The sequence below is a fragment of the Otolemur garnettii genome, unplaced genomic scaffold (genome assembly GCF_000181295.1).
Source record: "Otolemur garnettii isolate 467f Iridium unplaced genomic scaffold, OtoGar3 scaffold00252, whole genome shotgun sequence".
NCBI lineage: Eukaryota > Metazoa > Chordata > Mammalia > Primates > Galagidae > Otolemur > Otolemur garnettii.
In genome coordinates, this window is record NW_003852647.1 from 372261 (window position 1) to 390760 (window position 18500).

Genomic DNA, 18500 nt, shown 5'->3' on the forward strand with positions numbered 1-18500 from the left:
AGCTAAACCCATACTCCTGAAAACTATGAGATAATAAATGCGTGTGCTGTTTTAAGCTGCTGAATTTGTGATAATTTGTTACACAGCAATAGAAAACTAACACTCCAGCCCTCACCAGTCCTACACTTTTTAAACCTTCCTTCGTTGCCCTTCTCAAGAATGGAGATGGGGGTATATAAGAATGGAAATGGGGTGATGGTGGCTCATGCCTATAATCCTAGCACTCTGGGAGGCGAAGGCAGGCGGATTGCCCGAGCTAATAGGTTAGAGACCAGCCTGAGCCAGAGCAAGACCCGGTCTTTAAAAACAAACAAACAAACAAAAAACTAGCCAGGTGTTGTGGCAGGAGCCTGTAGTTCCAGCTACATGGGTGGCTGAGGCAAGAGAATCACTTGAGCCCAAGAGTTTGAGATTGCTGTGAGCTATGATGCCAGAGCTCTCTACAGCGCAAGTGGATGCTTAGGCAGTAGTCCTGGCAGCAGAGGATGACAAAGTGAGACTCTGTCTCAAAAAAAAAAAAAAAAAGAATGGAAATGGGAGCTTCTAGTGTTTTTATAATCCTTTTTCCTCATTATTTCCCTACGTTCCATCAGACTGCTTGAAATGCACATATATGATAATATTAATACTACCTCTGGATGAATTTTTGTTCATACCATTCCTTCCGATCCAGCTTCCCTCCCTTTCCCTTTCGTGCTTCATGCATGAAACCTTCTGAATTTCTAGATCACTGGACTATGGTATCCATTGCACTTTTTATTTGTCCCTGATCCATATACTGCCATATGACCTCTTTTGAAATCTTATTTCTCTGAATGTTATTAAATATGTACACAATACATATAGAACATATATAATACACAGAAAATCTGTGTTAAAATTGTAATACTCAGTATATACTGATAATGTTTGTTATCTTTTATCTCTTGTAATTGCAGAAATCAAAAACAAGTATTACAATTTGAATTCTTTCTTTTCTTAAAATGTGTATACATGAGCACTCTGGGAGGCTGAGGTGAGAGGATCACTTGAGCTCAGGAGTTCAAGACCATCCTAGCTAGAATCTCTACTAAAAATAGGAAAATTAGCTTGGCATTGTGGCAGACACCTGTAGTTCCAGTTACTCAGGAGGCTGAGGCAGGAGGACCACTTGAACCCAGGAGTTTGAGGTTGCTGTGAGCTAGGCTGATATCATGGCACTGCAGCCTGGGCAACAGAATGAGACTGTCTCAAAAAACAAATCTGTATACTTGTTTTTGGCACCCTCTGTATATGTGCACATAGGATATAGAAAAAATTATACACACCGTATGTGTGTGTGCATATATATATATATATATATGTATATCTATCGTCAATGAAATTGTAAACTCAAACTTACTGAAGCCCAGGAATTCACATTGTGCATAGTATGCTGCTAGAAATGCATACTTCTGTATTTTACAATGGTATCATATGAAGTTGTCAACCAAGTATGGTTGGCCACTTATTGAGCCTCTCCACAGAGCCAGACCTCAGAGCCTCTCTCATTGTTACCCTAACCTCAAAAAGCTGCAGTTTCCTTTACCGAAAATTTAATATAATACCACTTACCATAATTAAATCAAAGATTAAACAAGGCTACCGTTGGTGCCTGGCATTTAATAGGTGCTCATTGAATCAGAATTTATGCTGGCAAACATGCTTTATGGAAAGGCTGTGCAGACACAACAGTGGTGGAATTATCACAGGCAGACCGATGCTTCAAAGAGCTCAGTGAAACTGAAGAAGCCTGTGCATACAAAAGGCCAGTTTAGGCAACTGTTTAAGCTTTAGTTTCCTTTCTAAGTAGGTGATACACAGGGAACGCAAGGCCAGCAACCAACTCACAAATACCGATTAAGACGGGGGAGGGATCTGAAGCAATGCGAGTAAATCTTGCCAGGAAAGAAGTTTGCTGCTTCTGAAATATTTTGGTTTTAGCCACTAGCAGGATTGATCGATTGCAGTTAGCAAAGCGTTTTCCGTACAGCCTGTACAAGCATCTGCTTCTGTACTTCTGTACCACTGTTGCTCTCACTCACTGTTCCTTTCGATTCATGATCTTTTAAGAACAAGGGAAAATTCATCCAAACCACTGGAACAATTCTAGCGTGGGTCCTTAACATTTCCCTTTTCCCCCTGCCTGGGTTCAAACTTCAACTCCCAGGAATCGCCCAAGTCCCTCCCCTTGTCGTGTCATCTAATGAATATGCAAATACCACATAATTGGCAGCCAATGGCTTGGGTCCTGGTCACGTGGTGCCGATGGTAGGTGAGCAGACAGAAGTTGTGTGTCGGTGAACGGAGACGGCGCTCAGTCTGGGGCTAGCGCTCTGGTGAGCGCAGGCGGATGCTTAGGCAGTAGTCCTGGCAGCGGCGGCGGCAGTAGTGGTGGCAGCAGAAGAGAGAAAGGGGGAGGGCCCCGAGGGCTACACTCGCACAGACTTTCAAGTTCCCTTGGAGGGAGAGGAGGTGGGGCTGCAGAAAGAGGAGGCCAGGAGCAGTCCCATCCGTCCCGTCCCATCTCCCCGTCTTCCTCTTGCTTCCTGCCCCCTGGCTCTGCCAGAGTTGAGGGTTCGGGTGGCCGTACGTGGCAGTGAGGGCAAGAGGGCCAGGAGAGTGGGGAGTGGAACCAGGGGTGCGGGGGAAGATGCCCATCCTGCTGTTCCTCATAGACACGTCCGCCTCTATGAACCAGCGCACTGACCTGGGCACCTCCTATTTGGATATTGCCAAAGGCGCTGTGGAGTTATTCTTGAAGGTAAAGGGAGGGGAGGGGAGAGATGGGGAGATCTCCCAAGGGATTGCGGGGGGTAGATTTAGGTGCTTCTGTAACGTTCGTCTTGCCCTCCCCCCACTTTTCCTACGCGACCCCCTCCGTCATCCCTTGCCCCGCAGCTGCGCGCCCGGGACCCGGCCAGCCGCGGAGACAGGTACATGCTGGTCACCTACGACGAACCCCCATATTGCATCAAGGTAAGGGGCTGTGGGAAGGGAGGCGGAAAACGGGTGCAAGTCAGCGGCGACTGCTTGGCCCCCCCTCCGCCCCGTCCCCACCTGAAGCGGTCCTGCGTCGCTCGGCGGGGCGTGCGGGCGGGGTGGGGGCAGAGGGCGGGCGGAGTGGTGCTGTCTGCTGCTTCCCGGGAGCTGCCGCGCCTGGGGTCGGGGAGAGGGGACGGGGGAGGGGCGGCCCGGGGGAGAAACCGCAGGAGGGCCGAGCTCGTGGCGCGACGACCGCAGCCGCCTTGGAAGATGGCGGACATTTTGCTTTTGTATGAGCCAGCGAGAGGGAGACTGAGGGCGCTGCTGAGATGGAAAGGAGGGAGGGGAGGGTGGAGAGGAGAAGGAGGGCCCGAAACCCGGAGGGAGGCTGCGGAGCGGGCCCGCCCCTTCGAGGCGCTCCACGCGCGGCTGCGACTCAGGGGACGGGCGGGGCCTGCGACTCCGCCCAGCGGTGCCGTGGGCCTGGCGCGCGGGCTTTCCTGGAGCCGCGGCTCCTCCTCCAGCCCCTCCTTCCGCCCCTCCCTGTCTTCCTCCCCGGGCTCTGGCTCTTCTCCCTCTCTTCCTCCCTCTCCCCTCCCTTTCCTGCTGAGAGCGTGGCAGAGCCTGCCACCAAGCCTCCCAAGACCAGACAACTGCTTTCGCACTCTTTGGCCTCTAACCCGCCCCCGCCCAATCGGAAATCTGTCCGCGGAGCCAGCCTCCCCAGCCCTGGGCGGAGAGAAAGTCTTGTCTATTCTGCCCCCAGAGTTGATCAGGTTCAGCCAGCTCTCAGTTACCTTAGCGACTGTTAGCGTTTCATTGGAGATTCCAGAGCGAAGCAACAGCGTGGCGGGTGAGGGGGAAATGCAGAGTCGGAACCCGCCAGGGGCAGAGCTTTTTAGAGACCTGCCCTACCTATTTGCATCATATATTAGGTTCGTGTTAGCTACGTAGCGATTTGTGCAGTCCCAAGAAAGAAAGGGTGGACTCAACTGTGATCATTTATAATTGTCGATATCGATGATTTGATTCTCATCTATAGGAAAAAAGTAGGGAGGACTTAGCCTTTGTGGGTACTTTATGTTCTATGTGGTGAGGAGATAAAGAACTGGTTTGCCTGCAGAGGTCAGATAAAACAGAACTTAAGCTATTAAATCAACCAGCTTAAGAGTCCCGCTTGCATATTGAAATTTAAAAAATTACCATACCCCTTGATTTCTTTTGCTAGACTTTTTTTTTCAGCCCTCAGAATTAGCTGGTGGGGGAGGCGCTGTCAAGGATGTGTTGTGATCTCTTTCGCTAGAGTGAGGTGTTTTAATGAATGGAACCTACCAAACTGAACAGTTGACCCAAGAGAGTGTTCCTTCAGATACAAGGAAACCAAAGGGAGACTTTAATGCTGGTAGCTTTGGTTAACAGTTTGATTAGTGGGTTCTCCTTAAAACTGTTCTTGTTTCAATGCTTTTGATTTGTTCCATTTAGAAAAATTGAGCAAATAGACATCTTTGAAAATGCCATCGGTTTTTAAAAAAATGCAGTCCCTCAAAAAGGATGTGATCATTTATTTCCACATGCAAAAGCATATGTTTACACATCCTAAGTCTGAATGTCTACACCCTTTGACTACTAATACAGATAAGAAACCACCATTTGTACTGTACCCATTTGAAGATATGCTCCTTAATTTGGAGTAGTAGAAAAGATGAACTACAAAGCAGTGTGCTTTTTTTTCGTTAAAGGAACAGCTTAGTACCATTTTTCTAAATGCCAAGAAATAATTTTAAAATAGCTTTTGATGTATAAAACTCACATAGCAGTATTTACAGAATCTTTGAAAATGAAAAAAGTTTCATCCCACAATTTTATTATATTTTTATTTTTAAATATTACAGGTACATAATAGGTGTCTATATTTATGGGGTATGTGTGATGCTTTGATACAGGCATACAATATGTAATGATAACATCCACATAATGGGAGTACCCATTACCTCAAGCATTTATCATTTCTTGTATTAGGAACATTCCAATTCCACTCTTTTAGCTATTTTTAAATGCATACTAAGCTAACATTGACGATTCATCCCATACCTTAACAACTATCTTTACATATTTTCACCTAGCATTGTAATCACAGTGCACAAATTAATTTTTATTCAGCTTTTTCCACTCATTTTATCTCATGGATTATTCCGGGTCACCACATCGTCTTCATAGTTAAAATTTTTAGTGGTTGTGTCACTTATTCAACGATATTTTAAAGGCTCTGGATTGCTCCATGGAACAGAGGAGAAAAGTTGGATTTTGTTTTTAGTGGAAATTTCATCTTTTAGCCTTTTTAATCCTGCCATCTCATATATTGTATTTTTTCCTAAAGGAAAAAAACATTCTTTCCAGTGGAGGTTAATTTTTTTTCTATGTGGGCCACATATGAAGAAGGTAGTTTGCGTAATATTTTGAGTTATTAATTGTTGGTTACCTCCTCCTTAGCCTGTGATTTTCCAAGGTTATTCAGGTGTTTTATTTTACTCTTGGTGATAAGTACATGTTCTAGGAAAAGGTTAATGATCTTAACAATATTTTTTGTCATTTTGTTTTCTATACCTGAATCACTGCTGATAAGCCATATATTAGTAGCATTTTCTGAGTCTCTTTTTCAGTCACTCCTTCCTGCCCACCCACCCCCCAGCCCTCTCACCATGTGGTAACTATTTGTTCTTTTGCTTTTAGGATCTAGCCAGCTTAGAAGATCTGAAATTTTAGAACATCTGGTGATTTTTTTCTTAAAATTGAGTCTAGCCTTTCACTTGCTAATAGCTGGGAGCCATAAATGTCTGTTTTCTGTCACACTGATTATCAAATAGGTCTTTCTTTGATTGTCAGCAGGCAGCTTCGTTCCTACTTAAAAACTTCGGTCTCATTAGGAGGCTGGAGTCCTTTCAGCAAAGTGATGTTGAATGGGTTTTTATTGGTAGCTTATTCTGCAGAATAATGTGAATGTATTTTTTTTTTTTCAGTTTCTCTGGGTTGGACAGCCAGCATTTATCTATTCTCAAAATAACTGCTTACTTCTCAGGTCTTGGTTATAACCAAGTCTGAACACTGTAGAATGAATTTTATTTTCTACTAAAAGATTCATTTCTGTTGGTGTTGTAACAGGCATAAGTTGTGCATTTGGTTGGGAGGGTTTTTTTCCTTAATAGGCATACAACTATTCCCAGTATATCCACTTACAAGCTCTAACAATAAATCTTGTCGCGAAAAGTTACTGTGACTGGAATTTTTCACCAATGTATACTGTTGATTATGTGAATGTAGTATTTTTGCCAAATAACTTAAGAACTTTTCACTGCATACCCCTTCATACATAGCTGTGTGTTCTTTTATAATTAGTCGTACCTATTACCTGCAATTAAGTTTTAAATGTATGGAATTGAGTTTGATTTGAATACCATATGAAAAGTGTGTAAAATGCAAATGTCACATGCTACATCTGTTTTAAGTGTTGCTTTGTAGACGAGTTTTATACTTGTGAAATATAAACATGTGGTACATCTGTTTTCAGTGTTGCTTTGTAGATGAGCTTTATACAGCACTACATTTATACAATAATATCTTTCATGTACATAGCTAGGATTAAACCCTGTGTAATATTTTAAAATTTCCAATGTATGCTTCTAAGACTAGCATACGGTTTTAAAAAGTGTTCTGTGTTTTGAGATTTGTGTGTGTGTGTGTTGTGTGTGTATAATACTTCTTATTAGTCTTGGCTGAGGTTCTGCTTCTTGTATGTTTTCTTTTGCTGTGAATCATAATTTCCTTTAATTCAGTGAGTAGGAGAGGTAGGCTGTCCCTAGCATTAACTTGAAAGAAAGTAAGCCATTAGATTGGGATATATACTAACACAAGTATTCAAAATAGTTTTATGTTGAAACTACTTTCTTAAAATTATTTCTCTTTATTAAGGAAATTACTTTTCACATAAAATGGAATCACTTCTAGAAATTGTTGAACCACATGTGTAAATACTGGTCAGAACTTTTTTATAAATAAGAAGAGATAATGTTTCAAAGAAATATTCTAAGCCTGTAATAGGAAAACATACATTTGAAAGAGTAAAATTTTCCCTTGAGTGTTACTTTTGTACATCCTGTGGCTAGCTTGGCTTACTGGTATCTGCATGCCTTTATCAACCTGTACTACAGATCAGATAAAGGCAGAATTTTGGCGTACAGATTTTGAAAGTAAACTTAAGCTTTTTAAGCAATATCAGTTGGACATTTATTGGAATTTTAATTAAGGCATAACTTTTTCATATGCCCATGCATATATTTTATGGGCCTTGTTTGGAAAGGAGTGACTTTTAGGGGAGACTTTCATTGCTGTTGGGAACCTGTGGAAGTACTTTTGTATTTCCTGTGAGAGCAGTCCTAGACAATAGAAGATGGTTTTAAAACTCAAAATGCCACAAAGGCACTACTTGATTTTTTTGGTGACTTGTTTCTCCCGTGATCTTGCTTTCTTTTTCATCTTCCTTTTACTGGCCATTTGAGGCATAGGATCATAGTTATTTTGAAATAAAAAAGGGGAGAGTTAATGATGGAAGACTAGGTTTCGGGACAACAGAGTAGATACAATCTTCAATCTAGGTAGCTGCTGGAAGATAACAAGGGAACACTGACAAAACTGTGGAATCCTGTCTATTCTGTATCCCCCACCTCTCTTGTATCCATTCATCTTATTTGCTCCTCATTTCAACCTTTATCATTTCTCCCCTGGGCTATTGTTGCAGCAACCACTCAATTGGTCTCCCTGCTTCTAGTCTTGCTTTCCACTGGTTCTGCCCTTAAATTGCCACCAGATTTATCATTCTTTAAATAAAATAAAATGGTATTCTCCAAGGAAAAATAATTCAGTGGCTCCCGTTACATTTCAGAATAAAAGCAAACTCCTTGCCCTCGGCTCCAAGGCCCTTCAGGACCTGGCCCTATCTTACTTTCCAACCATATCTCTCTACTCCCTTCTCTTCTCACAGACCTCAGGCTCCAGCCTCTTCTCCAAACACAAGGTGCCTCTTGCTTCTGTGCCCATTGCATATGTTCCCTGTGCATGCGACACACTAGTTGGCCTGACATACCTCAATTCTTCTTTCTACATTCTCAAAAGTCATCGTACTCTAAGCAGTATAATGACTCCCTCAGTGACCCCTTAAGACTTTTCCACATCTTATCTGTTAACATGTAGCATTTAGTATGTTATGTGGTGAGTATTAGGGTTCACATTGGCCTCCCTAATGTGAGTGCTTTAAGGGCACCTATTCAAACTTCTGTATATTTGTACCTAGTACTTAAGAGATTGCCCTATATTTTAATGGGCACTCAATAAATGGAAAAAAGGATTTCAAGCAGTATGTTAGTGTGCAGGCAACTCAGCCTCCCCAGTTTCCACTAGTCTTCCCCAGAGGGAAATCACTACTAACAATTTGATATATTTAATGTTTATTATAGCTAGCTTTTTCATGTAGGTTTGGATTTATAACATGGTGGGATTGTATTTTTTAGACGATAAATGATATACCTCCTTTTCTTTCTTTTGTCTAATGAATTATAACTTACATAGAGTAAAATACATGAACCCTAATGACTTGATGCATTTTTATATTTATACGTGCTTGTAACCACTACTCCAGGCCAAGATGTAGAACATTTCCGTCAATCTGGGAAAATGCTTCTTGCATCTTCCTTCAATCCCTCTCTCCTCTGCAGGTAACTTCTGGTCTGGTTTTTATCACCATTGTAGTGATAGGATCAAAATAGTATTTCCAAAAGATAAGCCTGACCATGGATTGCCGCTATAGCAGTCCAGACAGTTATTTACCATGTTTATTTATTTATTTATTTATTTTTGAGACAGAGTCTCACTATTTCACCCTCAGTTAGAGTGCTGTAGCATCACAGCTCATAGCAATCTTAAACTCTTGGGCTTAAGCGATTCTCTTGTCTCAGCCTCCCAAGTACCTAGGACTACAGGTGCCTGCCACAAGGCCCGGCTATTTTTTTGTTGCAGTTGTCATTGTTCTTTAGCTGGCCCAGGCCGGGTTCAAACCTGCCAGCCTCAGTGTATGTGGCCAGCGCCCTAACCACTGAACTATAGGTGCCAAGCCATTTACCATGTTTACTGAGCCCTGCCTCTGCATCAGGCTGTCATAGGGGCCTAAAGTGGCTATAGGAAAGACCTGGCCTAAGGGGGTGGGGCTGGATAGTAAAAGGCAAAGTCCTAGTCATCAAATGTTTTGAGGATAGTCATTGGAAAAAGGTGACTGGAGAAGTGAGTTAAGGGATGGGAAGTGTCCAGAGCAGTAGACTCTTAACCAAAGGATTGGAGGTGAGGGAGGCAGGATGCACAGGACTGTGAGAATTTGATTTATCTGGTCAAGATAATTATAACTAGTTAAGACTGGCTTACAAAAGGACTTTGAGGCCTACAAGCTGCAGTTTGTACATTTCTCCTGGGATGAAGATGTTAGGTGGATTTGAAGAGAAATAGTGTGAGGCTTATTGTCTGTGTGCTTATTTGGTTATTACAGTTGCGGTGGGCTGGGGGAGAGAAGAGACTGAAGGGCAAGTGAGACCCAGAAGCAGAGTTCAAGTTGATTAGGTCTACATTATTGCTTGCTCCTTGAGAGCTTTTGGGATTGGGTGGGGGTGGGAGAATGGCAGAGGGAAGGGCACAGGCAAGGGAAGGGCAGATATTTTCTTTTTCAGTTTTACTTTTCTTCAGGAAGATAATCAGAACTGCTCAGAACACAGGCTTCTCAGTTTCACAGAGTGACCAAACATGACAGCAGTTCACATCTTCAGGGAGTAATATGCTTTCTGGAGAAGGGCAGGATTAAAGCACCACTGTATGAGGATGGGGGATGGGAAGAAAGGAACCTACTAGTTTAAGTCCTTAAATGAAAAAAAAATCTCTGTAAAAATGGCCTCCTCCCTGTTCCCTTTTACCAAAAGAGTATAAATGAGAGATCCAGGCAATCCCTTTATATGTATATTGGGAGCTTGGAACACACTACTTCCTGGATGCAATGTGGAAGTGGTGATTAGGTTCCCAGACCTTCCTCCCCAGGAAAGCCTTGTTAACCCTTAATGTCACTTAGCCATTAAACTATTTTGTTTATTATTGTTTCGACTGGGAAATGGGTTTAGGTTTCTAGCTTGATTTGTTAAAAACACATCTTTCCCCACTTTTTCCTCATAACTCCCTGTGGACTGGTGGTTCTAGTAAGGGGTAGTGACACCCAGAAGGCTCCAGCAGAGAGGGTGAGGAGCTGAGGTGGTAGTAGAGGTAGGCATGGCCCTTCACACATGCCAGTTGTTCACATTTATAGATTGGCTACACTGACACTGCTTGGCACAGTATGCACTAGCCACATGTGGAACTGAGCAGTTGAAAGGTGGCTAGTCCTCAAATGGATGCTGTACTGATCAGTGTAAAATGGAATATTTTGGCTATGTTGGGTTAAATAAATTATAATATTAATCTCACTTGTGTCTTTTAACCTTTTTAGTGTGGCTACTTGAACATTTAAAATGTCACACGTGCTTGCATTATATTTCTTTAGACCTCAGTATTTGTATATATTTTTTCTTAAGATACTTTATGATATTCATGTTCTAGAAATTGTTTCTGAAGGAGGAACTTTTCTCGGGAAGTTCTGTTTGAAAATGAAAATCATCACAAAGGACTGATTTATGCACAAAAGGTTATGTAGTTCGTAGCTGATGGCTTGATAGCCCTTGGCCCTGGGGCAAACTATGAAAGCATGTCATTTCTTATTTGTATTGGAAGCCAGTTTGGTTGCTTAAACTTTTGGAGGTAGTTGGTGATCCAACTGGTTGAGTTAGAAGTTTTTCCCTGGGCTAAGTATGATATATGTGAGCTAATATAACTACAGTAGTTCGAAATCCCGTTTATAACATGTGCTCACCAGTGGCACTAAATGTTTCATGTTTTCAGTGTTATTAGAAATAAGTAACATGTCCTTTATTAGATTTATGTAGCTACTTTGCCCAAGAATTCCCAGGAACAGCATTCTTCAGGAAATGTAGGATAAAGAATAAATTCTCCAGCTTGCCATAGTGTAAAACTAAGAAACAAAGGGCAGTTTGTATCACTGTTCTTAATGTTCCTTAGCAGATCCCTTGTCTTATCATGACAAATCAATCAGTATCATTTAAAGGAGCAAAAGGGGAAGGTCCATGTGACCAGAGGGCTCCCAGGATTCTTATTTCTGGAAGTACCGTATTTTGCTGGGTAAAATGCACATCCACATTTGCAGTAGCCAAATGTTTAGGAAAATTCCCCTTGAGAAAGCTGCCGGCTTTCAGTAGGGAGAGACACGTCTAGGGAGGGCTAATGCTTTCCTGGTAAATGTGCATATTGTGCCCTCTCTGTAGCCACCTGCTCTGTGAAAGCTGCTCCTTCCTTCTCTCTTGGGAGCTCTTCTCTCCCTGACATGTAGGGGGTGTAGCCAAGATGGCCACGCGTGTGGCTGGTGGGGTAGAAGCTTCTGAGGCCACTCAGCCAGCAGGGCACACAGGCAGGCAGGTCCCTGGTGCCTGTGTGGGTCTCCCAGTCTTCTCTGTGTGGCTGGGCCTTGACTTTCACCCACACAACTGTGGCCCACCTCTCTAGCCCTACCACCATCCCCTCCTCTAATCAGAGGGGTTAGCAGAGGCCACTGTGGCCCACTCCCACTGGATCCCAGGTCTCCTTGACTGGAGGCCTGTGCACCAGCAGACCCAGGCAGGCAGGCACGGTGGCCCAGGAAGCCCGCGGGGCTCCCCCACTACTGAGCCATACTCCCCATGTAAAATGTGCATCCTTATGCTTCCCTGAAAAATTTGGGCAAAAATGTTTGTGTTACACACGGCAAAATACGGTAGTAAGCTCAGTCCTCTTGAGTAAGGGTTACAGGAATGACTGACTGATCATGTTATTTTTTATGACTATAATGGCTCCCATTTGAAGGAACAAATATCAATGTCTAGTTTTGAGGTTAGATGGAAATACAGACTTGCTGATGAGAATAGCATGTATAAGTGATAGGTCCATTTTGTAACTCTAGTTTGGCATCCTCTTAAATCCTATCTTATAGTCAGAGGTGTTATCTGGTTCTAGTAACATATCCCTAAATTTCAGTTATGATTTGACTTATATCTGCTTCCTTGTAATAATGAACAATCATATAATAGCTTTCTAATAATGGAAGCTGACATTTATTGAGTAATACTGTGTACAGGGCAATGTGCCAGTGAATATAAAGTGTTTATTTAATCTTCCTAGTCAGCCTGTGTACTCTTACTAGGTACTATTATCATTCCCACTTAACATGGAGATAAGGAAACCGAGCCCAGAGAGATTAGTAACACAGTTGGATAGTAACCAAGGTCTGTCTCTCTATTCCAGAGTCATAAGTAATTAACCAGTTCACTTTTCCTATCAATTTTAGTAGAACATTCCTTTTGATAAATTCTTACTGGTATTTTCTCATTGTGCTATATGTCCTGGTGTCATTATTTTTGAGACAGAATTATAATGTTATTTATTATTTTAAAGTATTACAGGGACATAAATATATTTGATTACATGGATCAGTTTTATAATACTTGAGTCATGGTTATAAGTGTGCCCTCGCCCTGATAGTATTCACAATTGCACATATTAGGAATCAATCTAAGTGCCCATTAATCCATGAGTACATTAACAAAATGTGGTGTGTATATCCCATGGAGTACTACTCAGCCATGAAGAAGGATGACTTAATACTTTTTGCAACAATTTGGATAGAACTGGAGACCATTATCCTAAGTAAAGTGTCTAAAGGATAGCAAAACAAATGCCACATGTGCTCACTATAATGCTATTATTTATAGCTGCTTTTAATACAATAGTGCTTGGTATTCTAACAAACATTCAATGAATGAACATTATTATTGCTAGGATCATTTTTTTTATTATTTCTCTGACTATTTCTGTGTGAGTATTATGGTGCATTTGTTTGTGAAACACTTTTTTGATGTCCCATAGCAATGCGCCTACTCAGGACAGATGGGGACTTGTTGAGATTCTCATTTGATGGGGGTTGAGAAAGTATGTGTATGTTGACGATCAGTAGTCTAGGCTGAGCAGGCCCTGTAGGAAGTGTGATAGGCTTGCAAAAGCAACAGGGTAGTCCTTGGCTTTGTAATGGTTACTAGAAACTGATACGCCTTCTTCACTTTACCAATCTTCTGATAAATGTCTTTCCTGTGGGGAAAAGCAGGACTTTCAATGTACTTTTCAGTAGCTACTTAGTTTCTTCTAGTCCAAAAACCAGGAAGGAGGCAGAGGTGTTTTTTGTTTTTTTTTTTTTAAAGTCTGGGTGCACCATAATGGCTTTTGTAGAGTTGTTTGTATCAGCCTGAGGGTCCCCTGCTGGTGGGGTCCTCATTTCATCCAATTCTCCCATTCCCCTCAAGCAGCACCGCTGTCACAGCCAGACAGTTTTTATTTATTTGTTTATTTATTTGAGACAGAGTCTCACTTTGTCACTCTTGGTAGAGTGCCGTGGTGTCATAGCTCACAGCAACCTCAAACTCTTGGGCTTAAGCGATTCTCTTGCCTCAGTCTCCCAAGTAGCTGCAGCTACAGGCACCCGTCACAACGCCCGGCTATTTTTCTGTTCTTGTTGCAGTTGTCATTGTTGTTTTAGCAGGCCCCGAGCTGGGTTCGAACCCACTAGCCTCCTTGTATGTGGCTGGTGCCCTACACACTGACCTACAGGCACTGCTCGCCAGACGGCTTTTAACCAGAGAAATGTTACATGTTGTACCAAATGTTCATAGAGAAAGTAGAGTTCTATATCTTAAACTATATTCACCTGACTGTACTATTCATTAATATCAGTTGTTCTTTCATCATTTATATCCTGCCCTGCAATTCAAATAGTTCAGTGAACTTAGTACCAAGAACCAAACTCTGGATTTGAATGCTATTGAACAAAAAACGCACAACATTTTTGTTTGTTCACTAATACTATTGAAAAAAATAAATGTCACATATTAAGGTCCTGGGATTTACTATAGTTACTTGGGCTTATTTACTAATGTTTACCCTCTCTGTCCTTGAGTACATTTGAAACTATATCTTCCTTCTAGAAATTTACCACCTTCTTTGTTCTGCTTCCCCACCCCTCTGTCTGGCAATTCTTTCTCCATCTTCCAAATTCTTTCCCTTGGTGAGACATCATTCATGATTTCAAATACTCCATCTACAGTGAGGTCTCAATCATCTTCAGCTTCTCACCCAGACATGTCAGCTGACTGCAAGACATCTCCACTGTCTATCCTGCCATCACCTCCCATGTTCCCCAACCTTTAGTTACCCAGGATTGAAAGCTAGTCATTATGTGGCTTTGTTTCTTTCCTTCCATCTTCTTTTTTTAAAAATATATAATAACTTTTTTTATTAAATCATAAATGCATAGATCATGTATACAGCTGGGGTAAAACTTGCATGGGGTACAATGCAAGTCTTAATGCATGTATGGGGTACAATGTACTGATTTCATGTAGAATTAGGAGCGTTTACATCACACTGGTTAATATAAACCTCATCTTGTCTACTTAATTATTGTGTTAAGACATTTATACTCTATACTTAATAAATTCGGCAAGTACCCTTGCATTATGCACCATAGGTGTGATCCCACCATTCACCCTTCCTCAATCTGACCTCCCCTCCCATCCTCCTTCCATAGTCTGTGGCCCATCTATCATCCCTTTGAAATGTCTCTTACATGTATTCCTTCAACTCAATTTCTACTGCCATCACTTTAATCTAGGTCCTCATGTTTTTGTTTTGACCACTGTACAAACCTAACTGGCCTCCCAAGTGCCTCCCAAATACATACTCTCCGCTTACACCAGCTGCTTTCTCAAGAAGCTGGCTTCATGGCATCACTCACCCTCCCCACTAGCCTAGTCTAGCCTCCCCACTAGACTCTTCCTGCCAATGGGGCAAGTCTAAATTGCCCAGCCCAGCTCCGCACCCATAGCTCAGTGAGTAGGGCACCAGCCACATACACTGAGGCTGGTGGGTTCAAACCCAACCTGGGCCAGCTAAACAACAATGACAACTGCAACAAAATAATAGCTGGACGTTATGGTGGGTGCCTGTAGTCCCAGCTACATGGGAGGCTGAGGCAAGAGAATTGATTAAGCTCAAGAGTTTGAGGTTGCTGTGAGGTGTGATGCCACAGGCGACATAGTGAGACTCTGTCTCAAAATAAATAAATAAATAAATAAATCACCCAGCCTGCCATTCAGGGCTCTCTAAAATCTGCTCCACATGCCTGTATAAATGTATTTCCTATCATTTCCCTCCCACAAGAGCCCTACCCTTCAGCCAGACATGTTTCTTCCTCTCTCTGAGTGTGTCTCTTTATTCCTGACACCAGCCCTTAAGCAAAGGAAGAGGAGATAGAGCTTGGAAAAAGGGAGATGTGGGGGAGGAGAGGAAGAGAAGTGAAATCGTTCTATTAAGGGTGTGACTTGTGGGGGAGGATGTGACAGAAGGTGCTTTAAAATGGTATTATAATGATGAGAAGTTGCCATAGGCAAGGGAGAGGGAACTGGAGTATGACCTTTAGTGGGTGATTAGCCTGAACTAGACCGAGATGGTTTGATTTAAAGTGGCCTGAAGTTGCCTAGAGGCGCTGCTGTTTAATAAGAAGCCCCCATCTTTGCATTTCTGACTGTGCTGAGGAGAGCCGGCAGAACTAGACCCTGGACAATAGGATTCTAGGGAGAATAGCCTTTAATACAGCCGTGGCATCAGAAAGTCCGGGCTCTTTCCTGTTTTATTCTTGAATGAGAATGCTGACGCTGTGCAGAGTAAGCTCTCCATTTCTCTCGCAAGCTTATATATATATATATATATGTAATAGACAGTGCAAACCCCATTTCGCAGTGGTTGCTTTTGAGCTGTATGTTAGAAGTAGATTTAGACTATTGCTATATACTTTTATAATAATTAGATTTTAAAAAGTGGTCACTGTACATCCTGTCTGGTACATCCCGCCATCCACTATTGTGTAATACGGCAAGTTGTGTCATTGTCGCTTCAGCAGCTCTGTAAAGAATGCTGGACTGGAAATCTGGAGATCGGGGTTCTTAACCAGAGTCTGCTACTAATTACACACATGACCCCAGGAAAGTCACTTAACCTTTTATGGTGTCAAATGAAGGGATTAAACTAGATTATTTCCAGGGCTCCTTTGGAAAAAATACAGGAGAGAGTTGTATAACGGAAAGGCAGGAAGTAGAATAATTGACAAAATTACTTTAAATTTTAGAAGACAGTTTCTGGATATGCTTAATGTGCTCCATTGCACATTTAGTGGTTCAATTGGTAAATGTCACTCTGTCTTATTGATGTGGTTTTTATTTGCTGCTAACAAGTTTAACGTTCAGGACAAAAATCTTATCAGTGGTTTCCTTAGAAGAGTGGAAGTGAAGGTTTGGTAACAGACTAACTTTGGGATTTTCAACAACGAATGCATGTTGCTTTCACCAGGTAGAAAACAGCTCATAAAAATTTTTTGGAAAAGAATTAGTCTGGAGGGAAAAGGCACTACTGTCTAATCTTTAGAAAGTAATACAGGGCCATTCTGCCACCTTATCTATGATTCTTTCTGCAGCGTTTGGGTGGCTTAGTCTCACTTCTCCTCTTGTGTGCTTTTTCCAAGGTCACCTATGTTAATTTTTATTTTGTGTATGTGTCCACAAAATGTCTATTATTAGAAACCAAAATCTAAACAACTGAACATGTGATCTGCACAATAGCATTTTTTCTGATAATGGGTTGATAGCTGCCATTGAAATGGTCCGAGTCTGGGAAAGAAAACTTCTAAAACTTCTAACATTTATATCTGACTAAGTTTGGTAATTTTTAAGATGTTTCTGCTTTAGTAGCAGCACAGTTGACTTTCAGACAGAGGAAAAATCCTTCTGAAGTTATTGGTTTCTACATGTTACCATCCACTGGCAAAGATCAGATTTCTTGATCTTATCATTTTTCCAGTGAACTTTGAGAGGTGTTCTGCCTCACAATTTTATCCCAATTTCTTGGGGTGAAGAATTGGAAATAAATATAATTTGTAAATTTTCCAGATTGATCCTTATGATTTGTTAATACACTTAAATACTTGGTATTATACAAAATATTGTACTATTAGTGGAATCAACTCCTGAATCATTTCTTTACTTAAAATATGTGGTCATGCAAGTATTTAACTGTCAGCTAAAAAACAATTTAGCAGGCCGCAGACTGTCAGATTAATAGGTCTCTGCAATATATTAGCAGGGCAGTTTCTTAAGAACTGTTTTTAGAGAGTAGAAGATTTAAGTAAGCTAGATAGACTTCTTTTATGTGGTCTTCACTAGTAGTATTTCCTGCAGTATGTGGATGAAAGTTGATAGAGCACACCACAGAATAATGGCATTCAGAGTTCTCAGTGAAAGAAATGGTTTAATCAAATAGAATGGGCTTTGCACATTTTAACAAGTTCAGGACACTAAGAAAAGCCCTTAGGGAAGTAACTTGCACCAAAGGGAATCCCAGAGAACTGAATATTCTTCTTTTTATAGAGACAGAGTCTCACTTTGTCGCCCTTGATAGAGTGCTGACGTTACAGCTCACAGCAACCTCCAGCTCTTGGGCTTAGGCGATTCTCTTGCCTCAGCCTCCCTAGCAGCTGGGACTACAGGCGCCTGCCACAATGCCCAGCTACTTTTTGTTGCAGTTTGGCTGGGGCCGGGTTTGAATCCTCCACCCTCAATATACGGGGCCAGCATCCTATTCACTGAGCCATAGGCACTGCCCTAGAGAACTGAATATTCTTAAAAACAAGTTAATTTTATAAGAAATAGCTACAGTAGTACATATAGGGCACAAAATAATAAAAGGCCTCCTTTGAGCCTTGAAGCATATCAGTACTTTGAGCCAAGTAGGAAAAACACCAAAAAAGTGAAATCAGGCCAAATTACTAGAATATTCAGGGAAAAAATGTGTCAGACAGGGTCAGAAAATATTACACAAGAAGGGGGTTTAAATGGAAGTGCAAGAAGTAAGACAATTCCATTCTTGTAATGAGAAAACAACTTACTCATATGTACTGCATAATTTTAACAACCTTCTTATGGGTGCGCTGGCTATAAACATAATTTTTGAAAGATATTTTAACATTTTAAGTTGTCACAGTTGTCACAGTGTTCTGTTGCCTAAGAGGCCAAGTAAACCTTGTCTTTTATTAGAATTGTAGTCTATGGCTCGGCGCCTGTGACTCAACTGGCTAGGGCGCCAGCCACGTGCACCTAGGGTGGTGGGTTCGAATCCCCAGCCCGGTCCCGCCAAACAACAATGATGGCTGCAACCAAAAGATGGCCGGGCGTTGT

General features: G+C 41.8%; 1 protein-coding gene across 2 annotated transcripts in view; it reads left to right on the plus strand.

Moving 5' to 3' along the window:
- Positions 1-2402: 2402 nt before the first annotated feature.
- Positions 2403-18500, plus strand: part of LOC100961402 (integrator complex subunit 6-like) — a 65619-nt gene continuing 49521 nt past the window's right edge. For both annotated transcript variants that reach the window (XM_012813259.2, XM_023508517.1), the window contains exons 1-2: positions 2403-2782; positions 2920-2997. In XM_012813259.2, the coding sequence (XP_012668713.1) occupies positions 2672-2782; positions 2920-2997 (189 nt within the window). In that variant the 5' untranslated portion in view covers positions 2403-2671. The remainder of the gene's footprint in view (positions 2783-2919; positions 2998-18500) is intronic.